At 47.1% G+C, this 18,573-nt stretch overlaps 1 protein-coding gene across 5 annotated transcripts in view; it reads right to left on the bottom strand.

The window, feature by feature from the left end:
* FRMD4B (FERM domain containing 4B) overlaps positions 1 to 18,573 on the bottom strand; it is a 126,886-nt gene that overhangs the window by 36,525 nt on the left and 71,788 nt on the right. For 4 of the 5 annotated variants that reach the window (XM_079317431.1, XM_079317432.1, XM_079317429.1 and 1 more), the window contains exons 4-7: positions 17,984 to 18,076; positions 14,747 to 14,831; positions 3,471 to 3,527; positions 2,523 to 2,545 (exon numbers count right to left, since the gene is read on the bottom strand). In XM_079317431.1, coding sequence (XP_079173557.1) covers positions 2,523 to 2,545; positions 3,471 to 3,527; positions 14,747 to 14,831; positions 17,984 to 18,076 — 258 coding nt within the window. Of the gene's footprint in view, positions 1 to 2,522; positions 2,546 to 3,470; positions 3,528 to 14,746; positions 14,832 to 17,983; positions 18,077 to 18,573 lie in introns of those variants that run through there. The other variant, XM_079317433.1, reaches the window with a different exon arrangement.

Here is an 18,573-nt window from a genome sequence, read left to right on the forward strand (position 1 = left end):
CTTTAAGGTCCCTTCCAACCCAAACCATTTATGATTCTGTGAAAGCCCTGTCCTAAAGAGCCCAGCTCAGGACCTTGAGGTCTTTCTGCAAAGCACCTGCAAGGACCAAACCCCAAAGTTCCTGATGTTCCCATGTTGCCAGTGCTACCAGACTGCAAAGCCCCTCCAGAGTGACCTTTGTGTTGTAGAAATCAAAAGTTTTTTACTTTCTCCAACCGTCCACGTGTCAGGTTCACTCCCTGAAAAGAAACAGATTTCCAAGGAATGTGCTAACCCACTCAGCATGAGGCAGGGGAGGGTGTTTCTCAGGAGGCTGCTGCTCCCTGCCATCAGGGTGTTATCTGAGAATTTGAGCAGTGGATTGGGAAAGAGGTTCCTGTAGAAGCACAGGAGTGTTGGGGCCCTGGCACGGAGCTGACATCAGTGGGAACACCAATGGTGACCCCACCAGGATGTGTCCCCACGGAAAAGCCAAGGGATGTGTGAAAAATCAGGCAGGAAGAGATCCCCAGCACTGCCTGCACTGGCCCAACCCTCACTTCCACAGAGCTAATCTCCAGGACTTCAGGCAATTCCTGTATTTACTCATGTCCATTCTGCACTAATCCAGTATCAAAAAAATCAACCTGCACGTTCTCACGGAAGCAGAGGTGGTGCAAGAGCCACATTCCAGAAGGTGATTCAAAGCAGAATGTCCAAATGACAGCGAGCAGAGAACACACTAAACTCAAGGAACTGCAAAGGGAGGCAAACCACACTGCACAGGAGCAGCTGTGCAGCAGAGGCCAGTCCTGCAGTATCATCGTTAAGATATGCTGGTAATTAAGCCACTGCTTATCAGCACTGGCCCAAAGGACCACTTGTGATATGTGACATGGAATTCCTTCACTCCTGGTGTGCTCACTGGGCCTGGGACAGCTGGCTGTGCTCAGTTGCTACAGGGGAACAACATATGCTCAGTTTAACAGAGGAAACAATTGCTGTAGCTATTTCCATGCAACTCTTCAGGGAAGAGCTACATTTGAAATCACTCTTGTAGCAGAGTGCTCTTCCCTACAATTTTCTTTAAATACTTCTGAAGGTAACCACGGGCAATCCACTCCTTTCAACGTGTCCAGGGAACCACGGAAAACAACCACAAGCACAGTTCTTGGGCCCATGAAGTCCTACTTACAAACCTATTTATGGCAAATGATAAGGACGCAGGGTTAAGTTTATGAGGATTACTAAGGTAATTTCTAACACTAACCCCTATTTTTGAGAACCAATTGTGCCACTAGTTGCTACAGCTTAACAAGTTACTTATTGTGGAGTCAGCAGTGATTTTCTGAGCTAAGCTTAGGGTGTCCTGTAGTGATCAAGCAAGATAAGGGGTCTTTCTAGAGAAAAATGCAGCATACTACAGGTATAAGCAATACAGTGGGGTCACAAAGCAGGTCTACAGCATGAACAGGAACAGAAAGGGTCTGCACAGCCAGCCCACCCAGCTGATCAAGGACATCTCTTTCTCCCTGCAGGTCTGACAGCATGCCAACAAACAGGAGGAGGAGGTTTGATGGAGTTCACAGAGCATGTCCTTTGGCAGAGAATGGACAGGCTTTTGAAGGGAAGGGGTCTAGGGACTGGCACTGGCATTTACTTGACAACTGCCCCCTCAAGAGAAAGCAGAGTCACTCTGGCAGCCAAGCATGGCTTAACTGCATTTGGGCAGACAGGTCTGTACCGAACACTCTCCAAAACTGGTGTAGCTAAAGTGTAAAACACACCTCTCCTCCCACATGGAAACTCAGCAAGTAGTAAAATATTAACGTGACCAAAGCCAATCTTCTGAATCTCTATTTGCTTAGTGAGCTGTTTCTAATAGAAGGTCTTTCCCCGTGGCTCCAGCAGGTCCAGGTGTGACCCCACCTGCTCCCCACAGCCCCTTCCCATCACCAGAGCTGGGTAAGAAGCACCTCCAAGGGGAAGCCAGACCTGATGATGCAGCTTTAAACAGCTCAAGCAGAGCAAGGGGGTCACACATCAGCCACAACACAACTGTTGGGTCAAGTGTGGGGAGGGAGAGGCCCCAGGGCAGCTGCAGGAGAACACAGCTCATTGATCCCAGGGCAGCTGGCCCTGTGTCCTGCACGTGCTGGGTTGTGGGCAAGGTCACCCACATGGACCCAAACACGGGGCTGCAGAAACACAGGACACTTTTTGCTTGGCCAAAGTTTGGCAAAGCACAGCTTTTCCAGCAGGGAGGTGTGGGAGCTTGCCCCTTCTCCCACTGCAGCACCCACGTTTGGGAGGGGAGCAAAGCGTGGTGGCCTGAAACATTGTTTTGACTCAGAGCTTGCTCACAAAAGGCATTACTCACTCTGCAGACTCAGATTTTATCCAGCCCAGCAGCACATTTCACTTTCTTCGAGCACTGCTCGCAGCTGGACTTTGCCCCCATTTGTGATTGTTTGGAATACAATGCCAACACAGAAAAACACATCCATCAAGCACACCAGTATTAGAAAGGAAAATGTTATTACCTGGAATAGTCCCCTTTAGCTTCCTACAATTGAAAAACAGTGACAGAATTAAAACATGATCTCTTTAAAACCCTCGATTTTCCCAGCATTGTTCACTTCCCCACTCCCACAGCTCTGCAGGCAGATCCTGACCCCCACCACGCTCCCTGCAAAACACACAGCCCTGCCTGCATGTGAGAGCTGGGCTTGGCCCCTCCAGCTCCCAGCTGGGATAATCCACCTACAGCACAAATAAAACTGCTTCCAAAACGGGGATGCATTTCACATTGCAAATCAAATGTCGTTTTTAGTGCACAAGAAGTGAAATACAATTCTCCCTCCTCTCTCATCCAGGCTGGCTGTACAGTCAGGTCAGCAGTTGGGAGGAATTGTGCTCACTCGAGATGAAAACAACTGCTCAGGCAGATCAAACTGCTGCTGCAGCTCTGCTGTGGCACTTTGTCAATGACAGTGCAATGAGGGAAAACCCCCAATTTCTTAAAGGTGGAATTTTGTTTCACCGAAAGCTGCAAATAACTGGAGTTTTAAGTCTAAGTAGTACAAAACTAGATTAATGACAGGGAAAACTGACACTGTATATTTCAACATGACAGAGGTATCAAAACCATATGCTAGGAAAAGAAGATTCACAGGCATAATATAGCTGATTTAGCTACAATATTTACACTTCTCTTCCCAGATCTCTGGAATGTATTTAAATTAAGGTAAGCGATAAATTGAATGGAAACGTGCCCAGATAAATTACTTCCCTTGATTAGCTTTCATTCTTCCAATTTAAAACTCCTGATATAAATATTTCTCTTAGAGAAAAATAACCCCTATGAGTTCCAGCCTCCCAGACCATAAACAACCCTGCGGGGGCTTGTCCATATGAAATGGGGAGGAAAAAAAATAAACATCGGGAAGTGAAAAGCGCTGAGCCAAACCGAGCCGGGGGGAGCCACTCACCTGGAGCACCAGGGCAGCCAACTTGAAGACGGTCTCGCTGTCCACCTCGATCTGTCCCTGTGCCGGAGAGAGCGGAGCGTCAGCCGGGATGGAGGGAGGCGGCACCGGGAGAGGCGGCGCCGGCTCCGGCTGCGGGACCGGCGCTCCCCGCCCCGTGTCCCCGCTGACAGAGCCACACACACACAGCCACAGAGCCACACACACAGCCACAGAGCCACAAACACAGCCACAGAGCCCGTCCTCCCCGCCCCGAGCCCTGCCCTCCGCCCGCTCGCTTCACAGATCTTGCGGTCGATGCATTTCTCGGGATGCTGTTACTGCGGTCCCGCACGCTGCCAGCCCTGGCCATGCAGCAAGGAAGGGATTTTAGCGGCTCGAAGCACATCCCCTCCTCAGGTAGAGGTTCACAGGTCACAGATTCAGAGTTTTGGGTTGGAATTACAGACTGGTTGGGTTTGGGACCTTCACAATCATCTCGTTCCAAGCCCCCTGCCCTGGGTTTATTCCAAACCCTGTCCAGCCTGGCATTCAACACTTGCAGGGATGGGGCATGGCAGATACACGGTTGGATGGCACTCAGGAGCACATATCAGCTGGACAAGTATCAGTGTTTGACAAGACCTGACACCATCTGCAAGAAAAGGTATTTCCCAGCTCATTTCTCTGCTCTCCAGAGCATCCACTGTCTGTCCCAAGGCATCCACTTGGATAGCCCTGTCCCAGCCCAGAGAAAACCAAGGAACTGCATCCCTCTCTTGAGAAAGAGTTTTATTGCTTACAGTTTTAGGACCATTCCTTGTTTGTTGCAATTGTGGTACACAGCGCCCTGATCCTAAACCACTTATCCTGATTAATCACAAGGACAGAATAACTGAGTCCTGTCCTGCTCCACCTGCATCCTACAGCCTTCATTTCTTCCAACTCCACTGGAGCTCAAGAGCAATGTTCAGAAAAACAGCATGAGCCCCATGCTGGAAATCTCCTGTGCCTTGAGCCCACTCCAAAACCAGCCCTATCCTAACAGCAGTATGTACTCAAACTCCACAGCTGCCAAAGCATCAAAACTACATGAGGATCCTTCTTTTTTTCTCCTGCTTACAAGCTCAAGTACAAACTTTCCAGGTTAGTTTCTTACCAGGAAAGCCCCTGGCCTTGGTTCTGCTCTGGGACCAGTGTGATACTGGAGAGCAAAGGAGATGCACTGACAGTTGCACCCTTGACTCCTCCTGCATCCTGGGTAAAGCACAAAACTGAGCATATGAAGCAGCCCAGGAACACAAATTTTTCTTATTGACCTTCTGCTAACAGAGAGATTGGACATGATGCCTGCCTCATGTCACTGAGATCCCAACACATCCTTAGTCCCCAGGTCTGTTGGCTGAAGAGGAGATAAAGCAGACCAAAAGCTGAAATAATGCCAAAACCAGGGCAGCAGGAAGATCTACAGAATTACATACACATACAGGGAAATGACATCTCAAAATGTATTAGGGCACATCTGGAGCTGAGCTAATTTACCACAGCTGCAGGTCTGGCCCACAGAGACTAAATTCAAAAGTGAGCAAACAAATAATTCAATTTTCATGGAAAGGAAGTTTTTTTGCCAGCTTTGTCAAGAAAACATTCCAGCAGCAGCACTCCCCCGGGCTTCTCTGACAGGCAGACCAAGAGGAATTTCCCCTTCCCAACAGGTGTGGCACCAGCTATGCAGGAGTAGCCCCCAAAGCCTTCCCAGACATATTTTATTAGAAGAAGAGGAGGGGCGCATCACAAGAGGAAAAAAAAAAAAGCTTGAAGTGCATCCTTCCTTCAGATCTCTTTCATGTTGGTGCTTAAGAAAAGAGGCAAGATTTCAGCCCAGAAAGTCTTCATGTAGGTGCAATTTTAAGGCACTTTGCTACTTCCAGGTCTGTATCAGGTTAGTCTTTGTCATGCACATCTGAGCTGGCTTTTTGAAAGCTTAAATTGCATCTGCCCAAGCAACCTTTGATGCCAGCTGTGGTGGTGAGAGGATTACAGGAGATCAGGTCACCCCAGCACCACAGTGACCTGCACCAGCAGGCAAAGAACTCAGATATGAGAAAATGCCATCACTGGGAACCTCAGCTCAGCAGGACAGGTGAGATCTGGCTCAGCAAAGCTGCCCCTGGATCACAAAATCAGGGAAAACAGGGACAGAAGGGACCTTAAAAGCTCATCAAGACCACTGCCCTGCCCCAAGGCAGAGTCAGCTACGTGTGGCTCATTGCCTTTTAAGCCTACAAGAAACTCAAGGAGATTTAACTCTCCAAAGCCCTCTTGATTTATTGCTGGCTCTCAGATAAGCTCAGCAGCACTCCATGAGCTGCTGCAGCAGAGTCTCTGCTCACCCACAGCAAGAGATGCTGCTGGGGGATTTGGGACTTAATAATAACCAAGCACCTCCTCACTTTTCATCTTCAAAGCACCTCACAGCCATTAGCTAATTAGCAATAGTATTTACAAGGCTGCTCCTCCGTGTTTATTTGCTTTTTCCTAGATACTGGCCTTAAACTCTGGTCACTACTGGCTGCTATGGCATGGCCACAAGTGCTAACAGTGATCCCACAAACCATTTCATTCAGGGCTTTAGGAGACCAAAGAGAGCATGAAGGGGGACTGGCTTCTCCAGGTGAGGAAGTTTCAGTCTTTGCTCTCAGGATGAAGGATTTCTGTGCCAGTGCCCTCATTTGTTTAGAAGCTGTAAAGGAGTGAAGAGCTAAGAGGGTCCTCCCTAACCTGACATCTTGAAGATGTTGCAGGTGTCTTAACCAAGCAAAGCAGACAAACAGGAGTGGGGTTACCATGTCTCTCCAGCTGCTGCAAACCTCAGAACAGGGTGATCAGCCCTAGTTATCATCCATGTCACCACACAGTAACAGGGGCAGGAGACTGGGGCCACTCAAAGCAAGGCTCAGGAGAAAAAAAAAAAACAAAAAAACCCAACCAAGCCAAAGAACAACTGACCTTCTAAAGGGACTAAAAATCACAGAAAAAAAGGTGCAGGGAAGTGAAGGGACTGCCCTGAACTCCTGCAGTAGCTAAGTAGCAGAGCACAGATTTGAAGCAAAGATGCCAAAGTCCAGCTCAGCCCGTATTTGACAGACTAATGCTCTCCAAGTGACAGTGTCTTGGACAATTCCCTCTGAGCCTGGAAGTATTTTTCACCATAATATAACATTATTTGCCATCTGGCTCCCCAGTTGGCCATTGCTATAATGTAATCCAGCTCTGCCCAGGGCTGTCATGGAGTTTGGACAGCCCTTGGCTTGACACAAATCCAGACAGTGATGTGTCATTGTGGAGTGCAGGACTGTGACTCTTCCCACTCACACAGGCAATATTTTGATTTTATAATCATCCTTCATCCTGGAGGTTGGCAGATGGGGGTTTCTGTTTTAACATTGCTTTATCAGCAAGGTCAGATTTCAAAAATAGATGAGGAAAATGACTGTAAGAAGATTAATTTGCAATGCTTGCCATCACCAGGGTAATTCAAGCAGAGACCTCAGTGAGCAAGTGGGGGGCCCTGAGAGCCAGGGCAGCCAGTGCTCCCATGGCCATGTGGTGAAGGTTTTCCTAGATTCATCCCAAGTGGGAACAAGGTCACCAGCATGAGGTTAAGTAGATGTATGTCATTCAGATAATGGAATCGGAGTCTTCTACATTTGAGATGTAAATGAGTTTAAAGAGACTGGTGACTGCAGCCCCAGGGATGGCATGGAACTGATATTTTTCAATTAGAGTTTGCACAGGGGTGGATCATTTTAACCAGTGATAGATCCAGCCAAAAGACCACTGGCTTATCTAAACACTGCACTTGGCCCAGCAGATTCAGATGGTGGCTTTTGTCATCCTGATAAACATCAGAGTAATAAAAGGCTGCAGCAGGTGTCCAAACTGGCTGGCAATTACTGTAGGTCACTGTCTCAGCATCTGGTAAAGATCAACTCCACCTTCAGTGCCCATGGGCAGAATTTAGCCCCCAGCTCAGCTAGGAGCTCAAGTCTTGCTGCACAGACACAGACTTAGAATGTGATAAAAATCACAAGCTCGGTCATGAATAGGGCAGTGAACCCTCATTAGACACAGCAACAACACTAGAATTTACTGCCATAGAGATACAAGTCTGAAATCCTGATGAAAACTCAGATCAAGAGTGATGATAGTCAGATGAGCATTAACTGTGTTAAGCAAATCTTTAGGCCGTAAACTCAGATTAAAGCAGATTTAAAAAAATAAGCACACACAGGAACTGTCATAGTTAACTCTTTAGAGCCAGAGCAAGAAGTGAAAGGGGACATGGTTTGTCCAAATCACATGTAACCTCCAGAGGTTAAAGGCTGACAACAAAATCATTTCACCTGAAGATCTGAGATACCAATACACTTGTTCCCTCAAACTAATTCCTTAAAAATTTGTATTAGCCAAAGACACCCCCAAAAATGCATACACTATGATTGAATAGCCTCGAGACAGCCACAAGATTGAATATAATTACCAGTGATTACCGAAAGGTGATTTAAAAAAAGCTGAAAGAAGGGTGCAATTAGTCAGAGGGAAAGAAAGGACCCAAACATCTACAGGACATTGAAACTGAGGCAGGCAATTAGCTGGGTGTGGACCCAGCACAAGTGAACAAAGCAGTGCCTGTGCCCCTGTGTCCTTATCCAGCACCTTATTCCCACCAGGGATGCAGAATCCCTGCTGTGTGTGCTGGCAGCCAGAGAGCTGGGATGGCAGGCCCAGCAGTGCAAAAAGCTTAGCAGTTTTTCACTGTTTAAGGCTTTTTTTTGACAGGCTGGGGAGGGCAGAGGGTGTTGGCCACAACCTGTTCCACCACACAAGCTGGGCAGGAGGAACTGGGTCAGGCAGATCCTGTCACTCGCCCTGTTGGAGTGGCTGTGCTGGGTAATTAATTACTGCACAAACACTGGCAGCACATGGATAACCTGCAGCTTTAAACTGCCTGTCCTAATTACCAGCATTCACACCTACACCTCAGTGCTGGTGTCACCTGCTGTTCACACGCCCTGCAGTGCACTGGAGCCACCATCCCACTCCCTCCTGCATCAGATGCACCAAGCTCAGCTGAGCATCTTAACTGGGGCTCTGTCCCAAGGACAGAAACTCTGAGCTGAGAAAAAGCACAGTAAAGCAAAGCTGCCTCCAACAGCTCAGGGGGGTAAAGCAAAGCACAAAAGCAGCAGAATATGAGCTGCTGTAGGAGCAAAAGGAAGCCTGCTCCTCCTGACCTTCCTCAGAGGAGCATTTCAGATTTCCACTGCATTTCCCCCACGGGGCCCTGCAGCCTGGGTGGCTCAGAAAGCCTCACAGCTGCTTCACAGCATTTACATGGTCTATGATATCTTCCATTTCATGCATGGAACCCCACAGCCCCTAACACCAAGCACAAGGGAGCACAGCCTGAGACCAAACACAGCTCAGTGCATGTGCAGAGGCCAACACAGCTCTTCCCTGGCCAGGCTTGATGCTTCCCACCTCAGGCCAACCCAGCTCAAAAATAAAAGTGCCTAGTGGTAAGGAACAGCTTCAGGTTTCCCTGTTACATCCTTTATTTTGCTGTCTCTGCCAGCCACTCTCATCCATTTCCCTTTGCCTTTTGTGCCTCAGCCAACACTTAGATGAAACTCCAGGGACAGAAGCAGCTACTCCAAGACTCCCCTGTAACAGGAACACATTTACTGCTGCTTTTTTCTCATTAATACAAGAGTAAAAGCAGAGAATGGGGAAAAGGCATAGACTTCCCTGGTTTTCAAGCCAAGGTAAATAACAAGTGTCATTAACCTTAAAATATAATCACAGCCTTTCCCTTTCCTACCCCAGCATCACGGTGAGATACCAACACACACAACAGACCTGGCTGAGCTGTCACAGCACCTTTGCTCTGTGGCCAGGACATCAAAGCTGCAGGACTCTTCATGGCAATTAACCCAGTCATTAGACCCAGAGGAGGGATGTGAGGTACAGAACTCTGGCTGCAAATCAGCTCAATCTCCATAGGCAATGGGCCAGCCCAGCTGGGACACAACCTGCACCTCCCCAAGAGCCTCACAGTGCCTGGGGCACCCTCACCCTTTACAGCAGCACCTGGAGGCACCTCAGCACTCTCAGAGGAGGCCCTGGACTGTCCCCACACCATGGCCAAGCCCCTCCCCAAAGCCACCAGCACAGCCCCATGTGAGGGCTCTGGGGGTAATGAGATGCCCCATGGAGATGTGCCAAAGTACACCAGTGTGGGGTTCTGCCTCCCCTCCTGTCAGGTTTTGTTCACAGGCTCCATCCTCCTCATCTGCTGTGAGGGCTGATGTGGAGGTGGCTGCCATGGCACAATCCACAGCAGAGGACAGCTCTGGAGGGGCAAAAGGTCCTGCTGAACCTCAGCCTGGGCTTTGCATGTGCAGTCTTTGGGAGCAGAAGAGCCAATTCAGCAATGGACAGAGGGTATTTAACAGCCTTGGCTAGGATCAGACTACATGGGAACATTCCCCTCTCCCTGGAGGTGGGGGAGAATTAGGAAATACCCATTATAAAGCTTTCAAGAGCTCTCTGATATATGACCACTTTGCTCCCCATGAGCTGGGAGCCAGCCAGGCTTTATGCTCACACCAGGGGTCTGTTTCAACAGCTCTTCTTGGTAAGCACTGGTCTTCAGGCAGCCAAGTGCTCACAAGCATTGCTGTTCATGGAGCTATCACAGTTACAGACTCCTCTGAAAACTTACATTTCCTTTAACTTCTCCCTTTATTTTTTTCTTTTTTTTAAAGCAATTCTTACCAGTCCTTGAAACAAATGGGAATTTATATCCCCCAACACCCAGAGATGCAGAGGGAAAGGGGAACACAGCCAACTTGACCAAGATCTTCATTTACAGAACATATTTTAAGACCTGGCAAAGACTCAACTGTATGGCTGCAGAGCTATATGGAGGTTAGCCCTAATGCATAATAAACTTGACAGTGCTTTGCTAGCCAAGTAGGGTGTTATTTTTCCAAACGTGGCTGTTTCAAAAGAAGAAAAGACTCATTTATCTTTCCAAATTTATCATCAGCAAGTGCGTGACCAGTTCTGACCCACCTCCCTGAAAGTATCCCAGCTATGGTCACGGGCTGTGCAACAACACACTGAACATGTTACACAGCAAACTGTGCAAACACATCCATTCTGAGATACCCACTCCACCTGGAACCAAGCAGCAGGCTTCCACTCTTCTAAACTCCAGCTGTACAGTAGGTTTCAGACTGCTATAAATCTTAACCCAGCTTTTTGGAGTAAGGATGGGAGAGAACTGAGGTTGCCACCACTGAAGGTTTTCAGGCAGCGATGCTCAAAGACTTGGAAAAGAGAGGCATGGAAGAAAATGAGAGCCCAGATGTACACAAAGCACTTCCAGCCTTTGCATTCTCCCAAAATACATGTGGATAAATGAGTTTTTAACCAAGTTCACTGGAATGCACTTCCACAGACCTGGATATATAATTATCACCAGCTCCCACCTCCTGCTCGGTGGTCCAAGCTGTTCCTGGCAAGGGATGTGGCCTCTCCAAGCTCCAAGAGTGTGGATGCTGGAGAGCAGGAGCCAGGCAGCTGCTGGGACCACACAGGACTGAGAGGGGCTGGGGACTGCAGCACCAGAGCAGGAGGAAAATGGGCAGCTTGACATGAAAGGAGGGCAGGGTGAGAGCTCTGGCAGCATTGGCTGTCCCAGCTGGATGCCAAGGTTTGTGCACTGAGGGAGCACCAGACACTCTGCAAGGGCAACAGCAAATGCTGTGTTCTGTTCACATGCAAAGGAGGCTGCACAAAAGTAAAAATGAGGTCTCAGCCCTCAGCCTTGGCTCCACAGGCAGGAGTCTGCACAGAGAACGGGTCACAGAGGATGCACGAACCTGGCACGTGCCAGCAAAGGTCCCAGAGGCACAAAGGAGCTTTGACTGCACAGAGCTGGGGGAGTGGGTGGGGAGTAGAAAGAAATAAATTTTTGGCAGCTGAGATTTTTATTGTCTATCTTGTCCCTTCCTTGCCAAAATGTCTACAGGATTGCAAAATCCACAAGCTCCAGATTCCTCCAAGTCCTGGCAGGGTAAAAGCAGTACCTGATTTGCAGAAAGGAGCAGAGAGATTTGCAAGAAGGAATGTGGGGTTGAAAAGTGAGGAAGGGAATTGTGGCTGTGCACTGCAAACACCAAGCAAGCCTTCACCCTTTTCAGAGCTGTCATGCAGTTTTTGATTTCATTATTTATTAGTCATAATCATATTTTGTAATATATTATGTAACCAAGAATATAACAATATGCTATAGTATTTACCCTAAATTTTGATGGCCAGCACACATTGCCCATCAGCTCCAGCCTGACCCCAGAGGTGCTGGACTTTATTAGGAGGATTCCATTCTCTCTGATTAGATGCAGCCACTTCCAGGATTTCACACACAGACATCTCAAATAATACTGTAAATACATTTCTGATGCAGCCTCTGAACCTTGTAAGCCAAGGATCAACCCCCTCCACAGGAAGGGCTGGCACACAGCTGTGCCATGGTTCTGAATGGGCTCACCCAAGCCTTTGTCTGGCTCTCCTGGTGTGTCCCAAGTGCCAGCAGGAGAAGTGGCATGTCCAAGGCATGCAGGGCAGCATCAGCCTGTCCCCCTCTACTCAGGAAAACATCACTGTCCTTTGAAGACAGAGGCCATGGGAGCACAGGTACCAACACTGCTGTGCTGTCAACACATGCCAGCACTCAGGAATGTCACAAGAGCACTCAAGCATCAGACATTTGCACCACCCTGGATTTGGGTTTCCCCTATGGGGGAAAGCTGCAGTGAAAACTTTGGAAACACCTTTGTGAAAGCAAAAAAAAACACAACTGACTTTTAAGCAATCTTATTCACACAGGTCTTAGCACACACCAGGTATTGCAGCATCAATCCCAAGCCACATTCCTGGCCCACACAGAGCACAGGCTTCATGCAGAGATGCAGGTTAGGATATTGCCCTGGCAGGGCATCCTCTGGCACTGCTGTGCACTGTGCACTGAGCTCATGGGCTGGGTGTGAGTTCCTGCTTTTTGACACACTGGGATTTCCCCACTCCAAGAATGCAGCAAGGAAAGAAAAGGAAAGAAAGAGGAAAAAAAAGAGCAAAACCAGAAAGCCAAGCAGAGGCAGGTCTAACCTCATGGAGCTGGATTAATGACTGAGAAATGCCAGGGAACATTCCTGGCTGTCATCAATGAGCATCAGCCACTTGTCTCGTGGAGCTGGGGATGTGCTCCTATTCAGACTCTTCTCATCCCAGGGCTCCTTCCCTGCCCCAAAAAGGAGCCAGCAGCACCAAAGAAGAGGGAAGTCTGTGGGAGCACATCCAAGGGGCCTTTGTGCATCCTCCTGTCCACATCCCAGGAGCTCAGCATGAGGGTTGGCCCCACGTGCCCTTCATGCCTACTTGAAATCTACAGACTGACCTGAAGTTTGTCACGTAGAAAGCATATTCTTACAAGAGTTAATTGGAAGGTTAAAAGCTAATTGAGAGTTGATGAACTGGCTCCTGCTGAAGGAGCCACAGGCTTAAGCTGAGCTGTGAAACTGCCAGCACAGAGGGCTGCAGGCAGAGCCAAGCATCCCCAGCTTTCCCTGTGAGCTGAATCACCTGGTGCTGCCCAGAGATTCTTCTCTCAGGGAAGTGATGCTCCTCATCCTCATCCCTCTGCTGCCCACAGAAACTGGACTCAACAGAAACCCTCTGCTTCTGGCAGTTTTGCTTGCAGGAACAGGGATGCCACACTTTGGGTTGCTACAATTAGAGCACATACCTTGCAAGCCATAGGGAAAAAAAGAGCCAGCTTGCCTTCAAATATTCTTTTTCTTCTCCTTTGATTTCTAATATGCTTTATTCATACACATAAGCACAAACTAGCACCCAAATGTTTTAATATTGACTAGGGCTTGTTTCAATAGCAGTGGCATTTTCCACATTCCCTCCCAAAAAGAGACCCACTTTTCCAATTCCAAAATTATTTGCACTACCTGTCTTGTTAAACTGCTCCAGTTAAGGAGCAATTTAAGGATGGCTTCAAGCTGCCAAGACCCTTCATTTTAAGTGGCAGATATTTCAAATGGAGATTTGCTTTTTAATAGCTATAACCAGTGAGGCCCCAAGTTCTTCGAGCATCTTTCAAACTTCAGCATGTTGTAAAAATGAACCAATTTCCTTCAGTCTTCCAGAAAGCAACTCCTGTAAAAAGCAGAGTCACAGCTCTGCCATTAACCACTTTCAGGTTTCTATATTCTTTCATAAAATAATGAACACTGGAAACTGAATAAGAATCCTCCAAAATCTGAAGTATATTAAAGGTAAAATCTTTGGCTGGCTACACTGATCTTCACCACTAGTTAGTGGTACAGGATTGTTTCCCAAGGAAAGGTTGTAAGAACCAAGTGATCCTCTCAGACTGATTGAGCCACGAGTGAGGACAAAAAGCACCAGAGTTTGACAGTAACTGGAAAATCTCAGAAGCAGCAGAGTAAAGTTGAGTGAACTGCAGCTGTGTATAGGGGCATGGCAAGGTTGGCTGTCACACTCTTGTTGCAGACCAAGATGTACCTGCAGCAAATCAACCTTATTCTTTAAGATGTTGATTATCACATCCTGATGTGACTTTTAATGACATGTATTTTACCAGTCTGAATATTTTAGGGTAACAGTGGAAGTTTTTTTCAACCAGAAAGTAAAACCAGAAAATATTCCAGCAACTGCTTGTGATTGCTACTTTATAGGATTTGCTATTACCATTTGCTGTTACTTTACTACCTTACTGATTTAAATAAAGGAATTAGGGATCAAATCCACAACAGAGGACCCTCCTCACAGGCCTTTTTTTAAGAAAAGTTTGATTCAAGGTCAATACAGAGATGCTTGTCTTGAGTGTTTGCTATGCAGAGTGTAGGGAAATGTGCCACTGAGCAGAGCCTACCTGGGAAGTTACAACCCAGATTTCAAGTAACTTAAAAGCTTTTATGACTCACTGTAGAGCACTGAGCACACAGCAGGGTTGTGAAAGCAGGAATGGGAAACCATCATCAGCTTTATCCATTAGCATGAAGCATCAGCATTCAAGCATGCTGAGGTCTTAATACTTCAATTAGTTCTAGAAATCAGACATGGCTCCTACCAAATTCTCAGGACTGGGTTTGTGGCAGAGGAGCAATAAAGGATGCACAAGAAGCTCCAAGTCTTACCTGGTGCACACAGGACTTGGCATTTAGAAAAAACAGCTCTACTGTGGTTTTGTCCTTGAGAAAGGAAATGCTTTCAATGTAGAACCTGAAAATTAAAAAAAGAACCAAAACCATGAGTTACTCTCTTGAATAGGTTTCATCTTCCTCCCAAGTAATTTTATTTCCTCAGTGTTTTGTTCTCTAGCAATAAAATAGCACAGAGGAACTATGAGCTACTGCACTTAATTTCCTGCCTTTTAGGAGGGAACAAGCAGAAATCAGAGCCTCAAAGCACACAGGGAACAGGGACTGCTGGTTCAATACATCCTGGATATCTGATGAATTCTCACATGAGATGAAAACTCTGTTGAGAGGTACAGGAGCAAAGCTCATCCCTCCTCGGCAGGAGAAGTCACAGCAGTGGAAAAAACTCCAAAAATGTTGCAGGTGGGGAAGCCAGTCCAACACTCTGCTGGAGGACAGGGGTTGCTGGCAGCCTGCAGCACCACCCTCCTTCCAGGAGGAGAGCAGAAATGTTAATGAAATCCATTAACTTGGCTCCAGACCCAGATGCTCCCACTAAATGCTAGGCAGAAGACACAACTTTCCCAAGCTGGAGCACCACTGCCTCAGCAGTGCAGGTCAGCCCAGGGCTCCCCAGGGTCTTGTCCTTGACAGCAGGAGGGCTGGATGACCCACACAGGGCAATCAGAACCAGACCAACCCTCAGGCTCCATCCCCTGACTTTTGCACTGATGCTCACCCTGGCATGGATGATTTGCAGGAGATTTGAGCAAGTCCCCAGCAGCACAGAGCACGTGGTAGGGAGCAGTGGAGGGACCTGCCACACGTGTCAGGAATGTTTGCATTTGTTTATGCTGTCACCTCAGAAAAGTGATACATTAAATAGTAATTGCTTTAATATTTCACATTCCTACAGCATGTTCCATCCAATTAATTTTAAAGCACTCTCCAGAACGCCTCTGCAGATAATTTACCCATTTCACAGGCATGCAGCCTGTCCAAGGGGCAGCCCAGCAGCCTGCCCCAGACATTTGAAAAGCTGATATACATTTCCATGACTCACCTTTCCCCATGAACTCTACGAGCCACAGGTATTTTCACCCTCTCTTGATCTCACCTGATTTTTTTTTTTCAGCTTTGCTAAAGTTTTTTTAAATACCCTTGAGTGCTTCTCTTCAGAAATGCAGAGCAGAGGGCAGGATCCACAGTCTCCATTCCTTCCCAGCCTACTGCCAGACCAGCCCTTCCCACAGTGGACCTTCCTCAACCTGCTAAAACCTTCACAGCACCAAAACATGATTTTCCTCAGCTAATGACCTCATTTGCACTTCCAGTTTCTTTCAGCCAGGGGCAGGTGTGGCTGACTTGCCCTCAGAAGCAGGACAGTTGTGGTTCTGAGGAGAGGCAGCTCCCATCACTCCTGGTACAAAGCAGGAAACTGTAGGATCTATGGATTTAGGGTGAGGGCACAGGGGGGCACTGCCCCTTATCCCAGCTGTGTCCCTGTGCTCTGTTTCCTCTGTGGTACAAGCTGTACCTTCTTATCACCCCAGTACAGATGGGGAACACTGGACCACAGAGATAAGGATGTTCAGGGTACTGCAGGAACACCATAAAATTCACATTCTGCTTCTACTTCCGATGCTGTCAGCACTCTTGAAACTAAAAGGACATTTCTGAAAATCCTCAATCTGCATCATAGAGCCCCTTCAGCTGAGTGTACCATCCAAAAACCTCTGTGACTGGATGGAGTTCATGCCAGCTGGCAATAATTAAAATCTCAAAGGATTATCATGTTTCCTTATTGAACAGCAAAAACTCAGGGATGAGAAGCAATGAAGAAAAATCAGGAATTGGAGGTTCCTCCATTTCCAGTAATGCAACTGGAAACTGCAGGTTTTGAAGTGGCTTTTCTGCTGGAATATCTATTTTCTGTGGATCAGGCAATTTCTGTAGTGCTCATTATTTCTGTATCTTCCTCCTCCTGCTCTGCACCTCACATCTCATGACCCCAGAGTAGTCAGGCTTAAAATTCCCTTCTAAAAGTTGATCTTTCCAAGTCCATTCGTCACACACAAACTCTTGCCCAAGTCTCTGCACACCCTGTCCTGTTGAGGACCATTTAGCAACAGAGAATGCCAAAATGAACACAAAATGAGCAAACAGCATAAATTCCAACCAAAGAATGCCCTGAGTTATAGGACTGCCTTTACAGCTTTCTTAGGCAGCCACAGACTTTGGTCTCCCAGATCCTGATCAAACACAGTGAAGAGCCCATCATCCCCTTCCAAATGGAGCTTTTTCTTTCTGCTGAGTGTGGAAGAGGAGCTGTGGACACCATCACAGCCCAGCACATATTCAGGCAGAACAAAGTGCCACTTGTTTGTCCCATTGCCCTGATGAGCAGTGGGGGACACGGGGAGGAGCTGCTGCCAATGACCCAGCTCAACAAGAGGCTCTGCCTTGGAAGTGCTTCACATAATTAAGCACACAAGGCATAAATTTACCCAGATCTGAAAAGCAAATGAGGTCAGTCTGCTCTCACGTTCCCTCACAGACTGCAAGGAAAACAAAAACTCCAACAATATTAAGAATATGATGCTTGATCTTTTCTGCCAGCACAGCTCTGTTTTGTAGGACTTGAGCTTTTTTTTCAGGACCTTAACCAGCAGAGCATTGCCAGCAACAGCCCCAAAGTAATGCAATTACATTGGCCAAAATCATCATTTTTGCCAGGGATTTTATTCTTTCCTGGGGACTGATTATGCTGTGAGAAAAACAGCCATCAGCAATCCCTTTAAAGCACAGACACCCCATAAGCAAACAGAAGGAAAAAAGTAAGTAAAATTGTTTGAATAAGCTGCACTGCAATTTAGCACACTCAAAGACAAGTCAGACAAAGGAGATATTTAAAATATGAGGTTAAAAAAAACCAAAACAAAACACCAAAAAAACCACCAAAAAAACCTCCAAAACAAATAAAAAATCCAAACACACTCTAGGAATAATGTCCTAGTAACAGTTTAAAAAGTGGCAAGTTCCAACCTACTTTATTTCATACTTAAATAAAAAAGAGAGCAGCACTCAGCCAGGGCCTAATCTCCTTCTAAAAATAACACGTTGCTTTGGCATTTATTTTCTTTATCAAATCTGCAATCAGCTTCTTTAAACAAAACCCCCTGGTGATAAATAAACCCAAGTGGTAATGTTTGCTTGGTGGAAACAATTACTCACCTAACAGCAAAGTACAAAGTTGCTGGCCCTGGTTTCTTGGGCAAGTCATGGTCCAGGACACGGTGATCCAGCTGCAGCCAGACACTCTGACCTCTATGGAAACAGGTTGGGGAGAAGGTTAAAAACTGGGATGGAAAACACAGAAATTGGTTCTTTTCAGTGCCCCTGTTTACTCCAAGTGTTACTTTAAGAAGTTCAAGACTCAGCTCTCCAAGGCAGGCAAACATCCCATCAAACAATATTTTCTTTTTATTTTTTCCTAACCCTTAACCCTGCAAGGCTGAGCCATGGGTGCCCTCCAGAGGCCACAGTCCCTGCAAGCTCCCAGCCCTGTGCACACACCAAGGCAGGCCCTGGAATGCACTGGAGTTTCTGGGGAGCTCTTCTGGGGGAAATAAAAATAAGCTAAGTACAAACAGTATCTTCAGGGGGTTTACAGAAGAGCTGGGGGGAAGTATTTTCCAGCAAGTGAAAGGACAAGGATGTGGCAAAAATATTCTAATGATAGCCCACCATGTGAGACAAATATTAAATGTGAAATCACCAGGAAAGTATTTCACAAGGATTCTCTGGTTTGTGCCCAGAACATA

Source organism: Erithacus rubecula (assembly GCF_903797595.1).
Source record: "Erithacus rubecula genome assembly, chromosome: 13".
NCBI classification, from domain to species: Eukaryota; Metazoa; Chordata; class Aves; order Passeriformes; family Muscicapidae; genus Erithacus; species Erithacus rubecula.